This window comes from Microtus oregoni, unplaced genomic scaffold (genome assembly GCF_018167655.1).
Source record: "Microtus oregoni isolate MIOR12 unplaced genomic scaffold, Mior012 000060F_001, whole genome shotgun sequence".
NCBI classification, from domain to species: Eukaryota; Metazoa; Chordata; class Mammalia; order Rodentia; family Cricetidae; genus Microtus; species Microtus oregoni.
Window position 1 is genome coordinate 35,608 of NW_024543836.1, and position 17,349 is coordinate 52,956.

The 17,349-nt window shown below is 41.6% G+C and overlaps 1 protein-coding gene across 1 annotated transcript in view; it reads left to right on the plus strand.

Annotated features, from left to right (window-relative positions):
- Window positions 1-2,928: 2,928 nt before the first annotated feature.
- LOC121439087 (metaxin-2) overlaps window positions 2,929-17,349 on the plus strand; it is a 51,619-nt gene continuing 37,198 nt past the window's right edge. The window contains exon 1 of the mRNA XM_041639586.1: window positions 2,929-3,150. Coding sequence (XP_041495520.1) covers window positions 3,111-3,150 — 40 coding nt within the window. The 5' untranslated portion in view covers window positions 2,929-3,110. The remainder of the gene's footprint in view (window positions 3,151-17,349) is intronic.

Consider the following 17,349-nt stretch of genomic DNA (forward strand, 5'->3'; position numbering starts at 1 on the left):
CCTTGATTTTGGATTTCAGAGCTTTCCAAGATTAGCAATAAATATGCTGTTTATAAATGACCCAGTCTGGCTGGATGTGGTGGCACACACCTTTAATCCCAGCAGAGGCAGGCTTAGCTGTGAGTTTGAGGCCAGCCAGATATACATAGCTCCAGGATAGCTAGGGCTTTGTAGAGAGACCCTGTCTCAAAATAAAACAAAACAAAAAACAAAAGAAAAAAATCCCACTCCTCCCCCCAAAAGCCCCAAACAACCAAAAATATAAATGAATCAGTCTAAGGTATTTTCTCCTAGCACCTATGACTGGCTAAGACACTTGTTATACTAGCAAGGGTAGGTACGCCCTAACCCAGTCCTCTCGATGCATCCTGGTTTATTGTGTCTGGTGAGCTATGGCTGCTTGGCTACAATTATGCACAAACGTCCTTTTTGCCTCGCTCATGCTCTGTTGTTCCCACATATATTCCCAGGCTCTGGCTCTAACATTCTTTTCCATTTTGAGGTTCACCTCTACCCCTTTGTTTATTGGTTTCATAGTCATCTACGGACTTGGGCTCAAGTTACGAAATAGAACACTAAATCCATCCAAAATAGTCAAAACATATTATCTGTAGCTTTAGAAAGATAACAAACAGAAGAGGCCAACACAACTTGAACTGATAATAGACTTTTCATTTCTTCAAGGCCAGGCAAAATATTCCCTATGCAGAGGAAAAGAATGGAAAACTTGGTTGGCAGGAAGATCCAGGAACAGCTCATTTCTCTGGGTCAATGCCAACAACAGGATGAGGAGAGAACTGGACACCACACACTCCATTATTAGTGAGCTTCTTCCCTCAGCACAAACAAGAATGATCCACTACCTTCCTTGTATTGCTATGAGCTTCTCATTAACCTCTAATTTCAGTCAGAGAAAAGTTGCCTTTAGAATACTTTGTGTCTATTTAAATTAATGGGTAAGTTTAAATTTGGTTTAATAAACTTCTTACTTGTTGTGGGGGCTACAAATACTGCTATGGTTTAATCTTTAAAACTTTCTAACATTTTACATTCTCTGAGAAGACTTCTACATCCTTGCCTCTGGCATCTACGGATGAGACTGTATCTGGAAGTCAGCTCATTGCAGATGTAATTAACAAGAGGTCATTTTTCAATAGAGTGGGCCTTAATCCAATGACTGGTGCCACATTAGAAGAGGAAATTTTGGACAAAGCGACACACGGAGAATGTCACGATAGACGCAGAGGTTGAAGTGACATGACTAAAGTTATGGGATGCCAAGGAACACCGGCAATCCTAGAAGTTATGAAGCATGAGGAAGGATGTCTACGTCCTTGAGAGAAAGCAGAGTGATGGAGGATTCCCCTCTGTATGCTGTGATATGGTTTATTACCATTGCTTAATAAAGAAGCTGACTTGGCCTATGGCAGGGCAGAATAGAGCTAAGCAGGAAAACTAAACTGAATTCAGGGAGAAAGAAGGCAGAGTAAGGAGATGCCACACAGCTGCTGAAGGAGAAAGACACCAGAACCTTACCAGTAGGCCACAGCCTCATAGTAAGACACAGACTAATAGAAATGGGTTAAGATGCAAGAGCTAGGAATATGCCTAAGCTATTGGCCAAACAGTGTTATAATTAATATAGTTTCTGTGTGATTATTCGGGTCTGGGTGGTCAGGAAATGTACGAGCAGTCTCTTTCAGTCTTGCCAACACTTTCACCTTTCGTCTCAGACTTCAAGCTTCCAGACATCTGTTGTTTAAACGACCCATTCTGTGGTAATTTGTATGGCACTTCTAAGAAAGCAGTATACTACTTAACTATTAGTTAAGGAAGCAGAAATATGAACAATAATTATAATGGAGGGTCAGAGATCTATGAACATAAAGAAAGGAGACATACCTTTCCAAAAATATCATGGACAGTAATTCTTAGAACAGCAGTTTATCTATGTACAAACTTCATAAGCTATGTGTGTGTGTGTGTGTGTGGGGGGTCTGTGTGGTGGAACTAAGAATAGGAAGTAGGGTCTCAAGCTAGGCCAGAGCTTTACTAGTGTGCCAACTGCTCAGGTCTGACTTTTCTGAATACTATTATTGGCCAGCCTAATCCTCGATCTCCTGATTCTCAGTGAGAGATCCTAGAAGAAAAAAGTGAGGTGGAGAGTAACTCAAGAGGAACTTAGTCATTGACCACTGGCCTACCCAGCTGATGCTTGTGCTTGCCTGGACTAGCCCGCCAAGCCTGATGACTTGAGCTGGATTCCCGGAGTTTACGTAGCAGAAAGAGAATCCCAAAATTGTCTCAGCTCTCTATAAACACACACACACACACACACACACACACACACACACACACACACACACTTTGGCTCACCCAGAGATCTATTACAAGTGTAACTTCATGTTTCTAATTCGGTAATATTTATGACTTCCCAATTATAACCTATAATTAAAAACAACACGATTAGGCTAAGAGAAAAGACTCATGGGAGCTAGTGCCCTTCCTTCCCTGCCCCCTTTACACTCAGAAACAAGAAGTTGAAGTGTTTTATTCTCCAAGTTTCATTTTGAGTGCACGGAGTTGAAAGACAATGTTTCAGCTCACGAGCTGATCAAACCTCCTTCTGGCTAGAGCATTTGAACAAATACTTGACACTGCTATCTGTCCAGGGACCTCAAATCCTGCAGGTGGTGGAACTGAGGGAATTCTGAGTTTCTGGGTCTGACCAGGCACTTTAACCTCTTCCAGCTTGCTCCCATCTTGGTAGGTTGCTGAAAGGATGCAATAAAATTCCAAAGCGCCGATACACGTACGTGTATTCACGTAGCTAGAGACAGTGCAGAGGCTGATCTTCCAGGGCTCACGCGGGTCCGGAGCGCGCGGGGCGGAGCAGCCGGAAGTGCTGGCGCGCGCTGTCAGCGACGCCGGAAGTCTTGGGCCGGCCTGGCGGTAACCTTGCGGGCTGGGCCGCGTCTCGTGAGGTGGTTTCGCGGTGTCCGAGCGTTGAGTCAGCGAGGCTCGTGAACTGCGTGGGAGCCGCCGAGGTCGCGCGGGAGGGAGCCGAGGGCCGCGGAGCGCAGGCGCGCGTTCAGGGCCTCGCAGCCGCCATGTCTCTGGTGGCGGAAGCGTTTGTCTCCCAGATCGCAGGTAGCCCGCGTGGGCGCTGACGGGCTGGGGAGGCGACGCGGGGCAGCGGCGGGGAGCCGCGTGCGGAGAGGGCCGTAGTTTCCCTGGAACTTGTGGGGGACGAGAGTCCCGAGCCCACAGCCCGGGTGGAGGCGGCCATGCAGGCCTGGCCTCACTTTCCGGATGAGGAAACTGAGGACGCGTGGCCAAGGTCACCCTGCAGGGGCAAAGTGCTGTCCACGCTGCCCCCGCGGCGCTTTGTTCCCCTTCACGGCGGTTTGGGTGGGTGGAGGAGGCCGGGGGTTGGGGTTGCGGTGGGGGCGTGGCCACAGGGCCTTCCCTCCCCAAGGGGCTCTCTCTTGGGGTGCTGGGTTCTCCGTCACTAATGAGCGCCCCTTCTTTACCTGTTGTTGAAATTCTTGCTTCTCCCAGCCATTTGCATAATCTGTAGGATTTTTTGAACTAGTCTTAATTTGCATGAAGTTTAAAGAAAGTAAACACCTTTGACTTGGTGGTCGAACTTGACTGGTAAATAGATTCACAAAAGTTTTTTTTCTTCCTGAGGTTTTTATTTCGGAGAAAGTGAAGGGTTTAAGTTAACGGGATGAACGTTAACTCCAGCAATGTTTTCAACATGAGTACCATAAGGAGCTACTAGGATAAACTAGGAACATTTGACATAAAGTAATGTTTTGGAAATGAAAAGTATAATGTGTCATAACTTTGCCAACTGTATTGAATTTGCCTGAACATAGATTTCTTTTTTCCTTTAAAATATCATTTTATAGGAGAGGGAAGAAGCTAGATCGATTGTAAGCTTCATGAACGCAGGGGAATGCTTGTTTTGTGTGCCCCCCCCCCCCATCCTAGTACCTGTCGGTCACTTGGTTCTCTGTAAATACTCATGACTTGAGTAAGTAAGGAATACTGCGATTTCAAGTAACGGTTATCTCTGTCTGTTGTCTTAGCTGTTTGTAGTAATCTGTTGTAGTAGGAGGAAGCATTTCAATTTAGATAATTGAGTAAATACATTGGAACAGCTCCTAAGTCAAAATGCTGCATGAATAAATTTTAGATGAATTAAAGGTTAAAGATTTAAATGTAACACAAACCAATTTATAATAAAACAATTAGAAGAAAATTACAAGGACCAATGCAGGATATTAGTTTAATAATATTGAATAGCAGAAGAGGTTCCTTGGCAAAACACAGACTATTCACGCCATAATAGGAAATATTGGCAGAGTTGGTTGTATAAAAGTATTGAAAGCCTTTGATGATAAAAGACACCGTGAGTAGCTGGGTGTGGTGGCTTTTGCCTGTAATCAGAAACACTTGGGAGGCTGAGACCCAAGGATTGCAGGCTTGAAGCTAGCTAGCCTGGGCTTTAAAGGAACATGTTTCAAACAAAACAAACATCAACAACAGGGAAAACCCCCACCATAAATAAAGTTGTACATATTAATGAAAAAAAAAACCTCCTCAAAGAAAGGCAAAGAATCTTTCATAAAAGGAGAGATACACGTAGACAGTGGACAGGTGGAAAGATGTGCTCCATGAATAACTGGCACACTGTCTTTGTAGCTAGGGAAAAGTGGACATGATAATCTCCAGTATTGGCAGGGGCATAGACACATTACTTTCTCACTTAGTGGGTCTGTAGATTAGGCTCCCTTTAAGAGCCAAACACAGCAATATTTACTAAAATGTTATACTTTAACCCAGAAATCATCTGTATGTAGATTTATCTGATAGAAATTTGAGGACCAGTTCTTAAAAGAACTATATAGTCATCTTTAGCATAGCATTATTTCTGATAGCAAAAAATAAAAGTGTTTGATATACCAACCCAACAATTTCATTTTGGTACCTAAAATAAGTGAGTTGTCAGATGATATCTTTACTTCATTATTAATATTATTCTTAATAGCCAAGACATGGAAGCAGACTAGGTATTTGTCAGCAGATGAATGGATCAAAAAGACGGGCATATATACAAAAAGAATACTGCACAGCAGTAGCAAGAAGGTCATTCTTTCATTCATGATGATGTGGATAGAGCTAGAGGACCTTATCAAATGACGTCAGCTAGGAATAGAGTCACAGATATTGTATGATCTCACTTTTGTGTTAATCTTCTAGAAACCGAGTAGACAGGTGATTACCAGAGGCTGGGGCAGTGGGTGGTCGGTAGGGGTAGAAGAGGTAGAAAGGGGCCATGTTGACCAGAGGGCACAGCTTTCCGGTTGGACTCTTCTCAAGACCGAACACCATTTGAATGTGTAAGTGTCCTGACATTTTTTCCTTGTCCAATGATATTTTTTAAAATATAATAATAGTAATGATCCATGGTCATTATAGAGTGAAAGTAATCCAGAGAACGGTAGGAATAAAGTGAAAAAATCACCTGACAACCTACTGCCAAGATTAAGATTAAAGAAAAAAAAATCCCATCTCATATTCAAAACCAAATCTATCATTTATTTCCTTATAATTTATTTCCCTTAAATTAAAAATACAGACATAGATAATGTAGAGGGCACATTTCTTTTGTTATGATATAATGGGTCTCTTCTCATGTCTATGATGAAATTATATGCTTTCATATTTGAATAGCTATGTAGTATATCATTATAGTAAAGAAGCCATAATTTACTTGTGATCATTTTTGTTTGTTTTTTTGATTTTTGTTTTTTGATACAGGGTTTCTCTGTGTAGATCTAGCTGACCTGTAACTCTGTACCTAACTCAAACTCACAGAGCTCTGCCTGCCTCTGCCTCCCAAGTTTTGGGATTAAAAGTGTGTGCACCACCGCCCGGGCTTAGTGAAATCATATTCTAATGGGGTTTTAGGTTTTGTTTTGTTTTGTTCTGTTTTTATGAGACAGGGTCTCATTATGTAGCCTTGCCTGATTGGCCTCAGACTCAAAGAGCTCCACCTGCCTCTGCCTCCTGAATGCTGGAGTTTTACTCTATTTTATCAGTAATATTTATATCAGTATTATTTACTCTATTTTATCAGTTTAATGAATGATTGGCAGCAGTAGGAGCTCTGTGCCTACATGGGAATATCCACACCAGCTCATGCTCCTATTATGTGACTGACCAGACAAATTGAAAACTTGAAAAGCAGACATGAACAGGGAATCTAGGAAGGAAAGAAAGCATTTGGGACTAATGTTTGGAATGGTTGATATCAGGCAAGACTTAGTCCCTCTTTTAAAGGACTTTTAAGTTTTTAAGCCCAGGCTACCCCAGCATATCTCCTTTTTAAAAGTCATATGACTATGAATTTTAATTGTATCAGTTAAATTCCTTTACAGCAACATCTATATTTGTATTAGAATAACCAAGTGAAGGTGTTTTTGTATGCTTCACAGTGGCTGTTGTCTTGTTTTGCATTCCTACTACTTTTTGTGTAATAGTCTGGCAGTCCGTATTAACTGAGAGCAGAAAGGGAATCTGGCAGGTCAGTTTGGTCAAGTGGTTGTGTCAAAGCCATTGAACGTTATATGATTTCTCTCTTTGCAGTGCTGCTTATGCTTGTGGTTTTTTGGGGGAGATAAATTTCTTAAAATGGAAGAAGAATTTGAATTACTTTTTTTTCACCCAAGTAATATGGGAAGAATAACAATTTATGACTTTAAATGAACAGTTTGGTTTTCTAGATTATAGGCTAGATTTGGAGTTTTGAAAGGATAAAAATGGTCCTGTATATTGAATTGTCTAAAAAACTTACATAGATTGTCTCTGTATTTTAAATTTTTATTGTTTTTTTTTAATGGTAGCTTTACTAATACATAAGTTTCTGGTTTATGACCTTATTTTTAGTTAGTTGAGCATGAATATGTCCCTAGACATAAGTATCTTGAAAATAAGTGGGGTTAAGACAAGTATGTTTTGGTTGAGCATGTAGCTCAGTGGTAAGACTCTTACTTATCACGTGGGAGACCCTGGTTTTGATCCTTTGCATCACACAGACGTGCGCCCCCCCCCAAATAGGCATATTTTAAAAATGTTTTTATACTGATAATAAAGTATGCTTCCTTCTGGTTTTCCTCACATTAGTACCGGGCAATGTCAATTTATAAAGCACCAAGACAGGTTCTAGGGGGCTGAAATAAATGGAAAAATAGAGGCTAAAAGAACCTTAATATTGGTAGAGGTGGACTATAGCTCCGGGGAAGAACGTTTTCATATTCAGGGTCCTCTGTTTGATCTTCAGCACCACCAAAAAAGTGGGGTGGGTTTTGTTTATTTTTATTTTTTGGTGTGAAGGGGCAATGCTGTTGCTGTTCACAAGGCTATATTGAGCTCTCAGAGTATTTAATGATGAAAACTACAACAGAATTGAAGAAATGCATTCATTTAAAAAATGTATTAAGGACAATACATTCAATTATTTTGCTCTTGGAAATAAGATATTTTCTTAGTTGTTTTTAATGTGGTGTTCTGAAGATTTCCTAGTAGTATTGAGAAGGCACCAAGGAATTCTTGAGAAGTTATTGAACTGGCCGTTGCATTTCAGATAATCTTTTTTTTCTTTTTCATTATTAGTCATGGATAGATAGTATTATATTGTGGAACTTCTCATGTTAGTAGATGTGAAGTTGATGTTGAAGAGGCAGGTGGTGAAATCAAACAAACATAGGGTTATACTTCAGATGAAAGGCAATGTATAGTTGATTTGCAGGAGGATGGCCTATTATTTGATCTTACTGTATTAATGAATATATTGCAAACCAGATTATAAAAGGTGAGGTGCTTTGCTTCCTTTGAAAACTTTAATATGTTGCTATGGTTATTTTGAAAAACATGTTTACTGAAATAGTCCACAGTTGAGCAATAATGTCAATTTTAATTTACTTGTAAGTTCCATTACAATTTGATACTCTTAAATAGCATGTCCTCTCTCTGAGATGTGTATGGGATGGAACCCATTGCCTTTAGTATGTTAGTCAAATACTCTGCCACTCAGCTTTACCCACAGCTCCATAATTTTTAATGATTAGCTTAAAAGATTTTGGTGATGGGTACCCTGTAAAATATGTCACTATTATCTCTGTGAAGGCTTTTGAGTTATTAATGTTAGCTTAAGCTTTCCACATTTGAGTGGAAATTGAAAGAAAACATCATCAGATCTCTTAACATTTTTCAAACATTTAAAAAATTTCTTGAGAAGTAGTTATTAAATAGGCTGAAGATAATCAAATAGATAAGATGTTGAAAATTCAGACTTTTCATTTTTTTTAAAGACAGAAATTATAATATTCAGTAAATTTAGCTAAACTCATTTACATGTAGAAGAGAAGTATTCGCCTTGCCAGTAAGAAAAATGCATACTTTAATTTTTTATTGCTTTGTAAATGACCCTCTATTCTTGAACTCTTATTTTTGTATAGTCTATAAATGAATCATGGTTTTGAACTTTTTTACATCAGTAATAAAAATGAAATTTGATGGGGTAGTAATGAAGGCTCTTTTCACAAAAACAATCATTTTATCGTGTCAATTTCCATTAACTGTAACTGTGTTAGCAAAATAGAAGCCATAAAATAAATTTCATTGTGTGTTTTTGTGCTAATTGCTTATTTTTAATCATTAAGAACTTTTCTAAACCACAGAAATTTTTTTATAACTTAGTCTGCCCTTGGATAAAAAAAGATTTCTGATATATATTGAATACAGCATTCTTCACTGTAATAGAATTTCTTTTCACATGTATATTAATTATGTGGTCAACCTAAGCATTGACTAGAAATTTATGTAAATGAATTTTATCATCTGTTAGGCTTTAAGAGGCCATCATTACTGGCCATTTGTTAGTTTGCTTACCAATCTTTACGGTAAATGAAAATGTTTTGGGGGTGGGAACATAGCCCAGTAGCATTGCCTAGTGTGCTTTCCAGCGTGCTTGAGGCCCTGGTTTCAGTCCTCAGCACCACAAAAACAAACAAACAAACAAAAAAAACCATGCGAACAAAAGTGTATGGACATCTTGAACTACAAGAAATGTTTTTGACTTACCTGTTTTATTAATTTAAAGGGTTGTTATGTTCTCATTGTTTTAACCATTGTCATTTATCGGTTTAAGACTCTGATTTGGCTAGTAATGAGAACTAATTATAATATGCTAACTATTTAACTGGTAATTGGTTTTTTCTTTTTCAAATGGAATTATGAATTGTTGTTTATATTCTCCTCTGTAGTAGGCTTCTACAGAGGAGGAAGTCAAGGGCATAAGAATAGACATGACTATGTGAGACGAAATTGATTTGTGGAGTTGCTTGTTTGATTGTGGAGGATGAGATGTTCCACACAGGCTGTCTGTAACTTGGAGACTTTGGAATGCTGGTAACTGGGCTCAGTCCCAATCTAAAGTTCTCAGAGCCGGAGAAGCTTATGTCTCAGTCTAAGACTGAAGGCCTGAGAGAACCCAGGGAATGACTGATGTTAAGTCTCAAGAGTCCAGAGATTGTAGTTCTGTTGTCCCAGGGAAGGAGATGAGGACCCTGCTCAGGGAGGAAAGGAAGCCAACAAGAGAAGGAAGAAGGAGGAAGGGAACATGAATCTTCTCTTCTGCTTCATTCATTCATTCATTCATTCACTCACTTGTTTTTATTGGTAGGGGAATGTTTGCTTCATCTTACACTTTATAGTTTGTCCTCAGGGGAAGTCAAGGGAAAAGTCAAGGTAGGAACCAGGAGGCAGGAACTGATGCAGAGGTCATGGAGGAATGATGCTTACTGGCTTGTGACCCAAACCCATAGGAATAAGGGTCCCTAATGGTCAGGTGTTGAGGGGGAGGGCCGGGGATGAGAAGATAAAGAAGACAGAAAACTGGGATCATGAGGTCTTGCATAAGCTAACAGCTTATGGAAGTTTATTAAAAAGCATATCTTAAATGCCGTTTGTAGGGGAGAAGTGAGCTGATTTCAGCAGACAGCTAAATCAAACAATGTTGACTAAGAGAGCACAGCCTGAGACACAGCTGCCTTAGGCCTGATAACCACATCCTTCAGTGGGGAAAACCAGATTCCCAAGAACTGAAACCATTATTCTTTCTAGGCCAGCCGTTCTCAGCCCATTGGTTGTGTGACCCCTTGGGCGGTTGAAGGACCCTGCAGGGGTTGCATATCAAATATCTTGCATATCAGATATTTATGTTACAATTCATAATAGTAGCAAAAATACAGTCATGAAGTAGCAATGAAAATAATTTTATGGTTGGGGGTTGCCACAACTTGAGGAATTATATTAAAAGGTTGCAACATTAGGAAAGTTGAAACATTGTTCTAGACGGTATCTCTATTCCCAGACCAGCCCTTGCCAAGTCTGCTTCTGGGCAAGGACACAGAGCTAAAGTTCCATTTGTCCTTTCATCAAGGCCTCCGGAAAAGCCTTGGATTGGCCTAGCTCCCAACAGGCTTGTTACTCATGACTTCCTCACCCTGCTTTCTGATACAGCCCAGGACCATTTGCTCAGGGATGGCATCACCCACAATGGGCTCGGCCTTCATGCCAAATTGTAGTACTTCTTTACAGGTCTCGTCTGTAAAAGCCCTCACAAACACACCTGTAAAAAGCACCTTGAATAGTCCTTGATCCGAACAAGTTGATACCTAAAAATTATATTTCCTAAAATATTTCTCCACCTTGCCGTGCATTTGTGCTTTAGAAATCATGGACTGCAGATTAAAGACAAATATTTATATTTCAGTTTACTGTTTTAGATTATTTTCGTACCCTTGATATTGACTTTATTGGTCTGCCCGTAAAAAAAGATTTGGAGATTTGAGTTATAGAGCCGGACGGTGGTGGCGCACGCCTTTAATCCCAGCACTTGGGAGGCAGAGGCAGGCGGATCTCTGTGAGTTCGAGACCAGCCTGGTCTACAAGAGCTAGTTCCAGGACAGGCTCCAAAACCACAGAGAAACCCTGTCTCGAAAAACCAAAAAAAAAAAAAAAAAAAAAAAAAAAAGATTTGAGTTATGTTAGATGAATTGAATTAGTTAAGCAGTTGGAGTCTATTCGTTTTTCTTTTTGAATAACGTAGCAGCTGCTGTGCAGATCAGCTGTATGTGAGTGTGTGGTCTAGACTTCTTCTGTTGGCTTCACTGGTTGCTGTTCAACCTTAATAACTGAGTCAGGGCTTCTCTCAGTCAACCCAAAGCTCACGAATAATGGCTAGTATGGCTAGCCAGCCTGCTCCAGAGATCCCTGTCTGTGCCTCCCGTGTAATGGGAATTAGGATTCTTAATAACTCATCTAATTTTATTCTCTCAACAATCTTAGAAGACATTTAGTATTTCCCCTTCTACAGTAAGATAATGAGGTCAGAATAGGTTAAGTAATTTGGCCAAGGCTACTTAGACAATACATTGTAAAATTGGGAAACTCTACCTGACTTCAAGGCCTAACTTTCTTTACACCACCTGTTTTCACTTACTTTGCTGTGAATGGTTGCTGTCTCTCCCCTCTAGTTTCCTTTCCTTCCATCTTCTGGAGTACAATGGCAATTTTATATTCATTTTTTCTTATTAAAGTAATTTATGTTTTAGGCATTTAATAGCTTGTTTGTTCATTTAAAAGGCTAATTGAAATATTATTTGGGGGGAAATCTTTTATGTTTTAATACATAGATTTTTAGCCATATTCATAAATACTGACTTGAGTAGAGTAAGATGATCAAAAATTTTGTTGAATTAAATTAATCTACATAGGTCCTCAGTATCACTTTATCTGAGCTAAATGAATGAAAGAGATGAAAGAATGTAGTCTTAAGTGCTACTTGTGTCTCTAGGACTTTCTATGTATATATGTATTAAATGAACAAAAATTGATTGTAGACGTGCTAAATGTAGTTTCTGAAATGAATGCTATGTACAGTTTGTGTATTCACATACCACAAACAACAAGGACTCTGATACCAGTCAACAGGTTTCCTCTTTCTACAGACTTAAGGCAACTTGTAACCAAGGCCATAACTCTGTAAGACACTTTGAGTTACAAGATCCTTTTTTGAGACAGGATTTCATGTAGTCCAGGCTAGTTTTGGACTCTGAACTGCTGATTCTGCTGCTCTCACTTTCTGAGTACTGAGACTATAGGCATGTGCCACGGCACCCGTGCTTTGTAGGTACTGGAGTTGAGCCTAGTTCTTTGTGCATGCTAGGCAAGCACTCTATAACTGAGGCACATTCCAAGTTCTTATGGAGTCCTTATTTAAACCTGTTAGTCTTTAATCTTTGTATATGCACTTCTTGCTTTAAATTCTAACTTGCCTTACCACTCTGCTCCATAATGCCAGCTGCCTGTGCTTTAGGTTTCTGAAAATGACTCCTGCATTTCTCCCTTTTAATTAAAAACATGAGCCACTTTCTGGCATGAACTGATCTCTCAAACTGTTAAGGTGCTGGGAGAATTTTTTAAAAAAAGATTGACTTTTATTAATTGTGTGTGTCTATGGTGATATATGCATGTGAGTGCTGGTGTCTTTGGAGGCCAGACGAGGGCATTGGGTTCCCTAAAGCTAGAGTACAGGTGACTGTTAGCTGCCCATTGTAGGTGCTGGGGTCCGAGTTGGGGTCCTCCACAAGAGCAGTATGTACGCTTAACTACGGAACCCTGTCTCCAGCCCTGGAAGAATGTCTTCACACTCCTGTGTGGGGAAGTCACTGCTTATGCATTTGTTGTAAAGTCTTTAAATGTCATCTCTTCTCCTGCACCTTGGGGATGTTATTTAGTAATCTTGTAATTATTAGCTGGGATCTGTCGTTGCCTTCTTTTCTGTAAGCTTACAGGCTGAATTAATATCGAATTTGATAATCTAAAACAGCATTCCTTAAATTCCCATTTTGATAATCTTATATTTTAAGTCTAATTATCTTAAAAACCCATTTCATTACATTTGCCTGACAAATGATGAGTTTTAAACTTTTAGTGTATTTGTTGATATCACTGGGGTCATCAGTCTGGTGTCTATATCAAATTAGCAAGTTTGTTTCTTGTTTTCTCCGTATGTTGTACAGTAACTTTTGATTAAGATTGTCTAAGTGCTTCTTTGATTGTCTAAGTGCTTCTTTGAGCATTTTGTTATGTTGCTAGTATTTGAATTTACACCTTTGTCAGAAAGTCATCTGAATCTGGAGATAGACTGCACATATGCCTTATTCCTTTTCTGTAACACTGTAGTCGTGTTGCCGGGCTGAAGAAATGGCATCTATGAGCTTTTAGAATATAGTTGCCTAAGGAGAAACTGAGTTTGACTTCATTAGTGCACAAATGATAGGTTTGTGAGGAGTTATTATAGCATTAATCAATTTGATGGATTGGAAAAATGGCAGAATTGAAGCAGCGTGTAATATTAGTGCCTATTATTCTACAAATTATATCTTCACCTGTGTTCATATGCCAGCAGAGTCATGTTGTGCATCAGAAATGCAGAATTTAAGAAAAGAGACACCAACGGCAGAGGGGATCTCTTTTCATAGCTTGTCTCTTGTCCTCTTAGATTAGCTCAAGAAGTGGTCCTTAGAATCTAGACTTTTTTATTAGGTTATCACTTTGATAGTGTGAAATAACCTTGAATGGAAGAACCATCTGCCACCAGAACAACTTATCACTTAACTTGACATGAGAACAATCAAGTAATATGTAACTTCTCTAAAAGACCTGTGATATACATATGTGGATTTATTTGCTACCAGTCATTTCAGTAGTATTATAGTTTACTACTAGTAAAAACATTGATTTTTGATTATATTTATCGATAAAACTTAAGTATAGCTTAAGTACAATTAAAATAATGTTGAGCAAATATTTGTTTGGTTTTGTTAGTTTATCGTATATATTGCTAGCAATTTACGCATTATATTTTAACTTTTAAAATTTTAAGAGTTGTCTTTAATTTTTAAAATTTAAAATCCATTTTGTTTTTATTGATACAGTGACTATATGCTGCTATGCTAACCTGGTACTTATCCCCTGCCTCAACCTCACATGTGCTATAAGTATAGGGTGTGCCTCCTGCCTTGAGCATGTCCTTTTTAAATTTTGTTTTGTCTTCCTCAACATAAATACATGCAAGAATAGGGAAAGGTCCATTTTAAGTTTAAGAAATACTCAGTTGCATAAAAATACTCATCTTTATCCCCAAAGACTGAAACCTAGAGGTGTCTTTCGCTGTTGGTAAAGGAAGATTTGGGTAAAGTAGGAAGTAATCAGGGTACTGAGTAGGGCAAAATAGAAAGTTGGTAAAGGACTGACTAGCTTTTCAATAGAATTAATTGGGATATGCACTTAGAGGGCTTTGATTCATTTCTAGTTCTTTTTTTATATTACAAAATAGAAACATAATTCTTTATAAAAATAATAAAATTGAAGGAAATTTACCCAAATACTGTTACCATAGCAATCTATTGTTTTGAATTTAAGATTTCTTTTATTATGTAAATGAGGTTTTTTTGCCAGTTAGTGTGTCTGTGCCCCATGTATGTGCCTGGTGCCTACGGAGGTCAGAAGAGGGCATCAGCTCTCTTGGAACAGGAGTTGCAGCTATGGTGTGAACCACTGTGTGGTGCTGGATCCCTGATGTGAACCACTGTGTGGGTGCTGGATCCCTGGTGTGAACCACTGTGTGGGTGCTGGGTCCCTGGTGTGAAGCACTGTGTGGGTGCTGGATCCCTGGTGTGAACCACTGTGTGGGTGCTGGGTCCCTGGTGTGAACCACTGTGTGGGTGCTGGGTCCCTGGTGTGAAGCACTGTGTGGGTGCTGGATCCCTGATGTGAACCACTGTGTGGGTGCTGGATCCCTGATGTGAACCACTGTGTGGGTGCTGGATCCCTGATGTGAACCACTGTGTGGTGCTGGGTCCCTGGTGTGAAGCACTGTGTGGGTGCTGGGTCCCTGATGTGAACCACTGTGTGGGTGCTGGGTCCCTGATGTGAACCACTGTGTGGGTGCTGGATCCCTGATGTGAACCACTGTGTGGGTGCTGGATCCCTGATGTGAACCACTGTGTGGTGCTGGGTCCCTGGTGTGAAGCACTGTGTGGGTGCTGGGTCCCTGGTGTGAAGCACTGTGTGGTGCTGGGTCCCTGGTGTGAAGCACTGTGTGGTGCTGGGTCCCTGGTGTGAAGCACTGTGTGGTGCTGGATCCCTGATGTGAAGCACTGTGTGGTGCTGGATCCCTGATGTGAAGCACTGTGTGGGTGCTGGATCCCTGGTGTGAACCACTGTGTGGGTGCTGGATCCCTGGTGTGAACCACTGTGTGGGTGCTGGGTCCCTGATGTGAACCACTGTGTGGGTGCTGGATCCCTGATGTGAACCACTGTGTGGGTGCTGGATCCCTGGTGTGAACCACTGTGTGGGTGCTGGGTCCCTGATGTGAACCACTGTGTGGGTGCTGGGTCCCTGATGTGAACCACTGTGTGGGTGCTGGATCCCTGATGTGAACCACTGTGTGGGTGCTGGATCCCTGATGTGAACCACTGTGTGGGTGCTGGGTCCCTGGTGTGAACCACTGTGTGGGTGCTGGGTCCCTGATGTGAACCACTGTGTGGATGCTGGATCCCTGATGTGAACCACTGTGTGGGTGCTGGGTCCCTGATGTGAACCACTGTGTGGGTGCTGGATCCCTGATGTGAACCACTGTGTGGGTGCTGGATCCCTGATGTGAACCACTGTGTGGGTGCTGGGTCCCTGATGTGAACCACTGTGTGGGTGCTGGGTCCCTGATGTGAACCACTGTGTGGGTGCTGGATCCCTGATGTGAACCACTGTGTGGGTGCTGGGTCCCTGGTGTGAAGCACTGTGTGGGTGCTGGGTCCCTGATGTGAACCACTGTGTGGGTGCTGGATCCCTGATGTGAACCACTGTGTGGGTGCTGGGTCCCTGATGTGAACCACTGTGTGGGTGCTGGATCCCTGGTGTGAACCACTGTGTGGGTGCTGGATCCCTGGTGTGAACCACTGTGTGGGTGCTGGATCCCTGGTGTGAACCACTGTGTGGGTGCTGGGTCCCTGGTGTGAACCACTGTGTGGGTGCTGGGTCCCTGGTGTGAACCACTGTGTGGGTGCTGGATCCCTGATGTGAACCACTGTGTGGGTGCTGGGTCCCTGGTGTGAACCACTGTGTGGGTGCTGGATCCCTGATGTGAACCACTGTGTGGGTGCTGGGTCCCTGGTGTGAACCACTGTGTGGTGCTGGATCCCTGATGTGAACCACTGTGTGGGTGCTGGGTCCCTGGTGTGAACCACTGTGTGGGTGCTGGATCCCTGATGTGAACCACTGTGTGGGTGCTGGGTCCCTGGTGTGAACCACTGTGTGGTGCTGGGTCCCTGATGTGAACCACTGTGTGGTGCTGGGTCCCTGGTGTGAACCACTGTGTGGTGCTGGGTCCCTGGTGTGAACCACTGTGTGGTGCTGGATCCCTGATGTGAACCACTGTGTGGGTGCTGGGTCCCTGGTGTGAACCACTGTGTGGGTGCTGGATCCCTGATGTGAACCACTGTGTGGGTGCTGGGTCCCTGGTGTGAACCACTGTGTGGTGCTGGGTCCCTGATGTGAACCACTGTGTGGTGCTGGGTCCCTGGTGTGAACCACTGTGTGGTGCTGGGTCCCTGGTGTGAACCACTGTGTGGTGCTGGATCCCTGGTGTGAACCACTGTGTGGTGCTGGGTCCCTGGTGTGAACCACTGTGTGGTGCTGGGTCCCTGATGTGAACCACTGTGTGGGTGCTGGGTCCCTGATGTGAACCACTGTGTGGGTGCTGGGTCCCTGGTGTGAACCACTGTGTGGGTGCTGGATCCCTGGTGTGAACCACTGTGTGGTGCTGGATCCCTGCAAGAGCAGCAAGAGCTCTAAGCACTGAGCCGTCTCTCCAGCCCCATCCCAGGAGTTCTGATCTTTAAAATGTAAGTTAGAGTAGACCACCAAGAGTGTCTTTGTTTTAGCATGAAAAAGATGAAATAGTTTTTTAATTTTAGAAAAAAAAATGTATCCCAGTTTTATTTAGAAAGGGACAGTGTGTGTGTGGGGGGAGGGGTATGCCATAACATGAGCAGAGAAATCAGAAATTACCCATGGTAGTTGGTTTCCCCTTATACCATGTGTGTCCTGAGGATTGAATTTATGTCAGCTTTTACCCACTGAACCATATAGTAATTTCTTTTCTTAGAATGAATTAATTTCTCCAAAATCAGGCAGTAGGTTTTTTT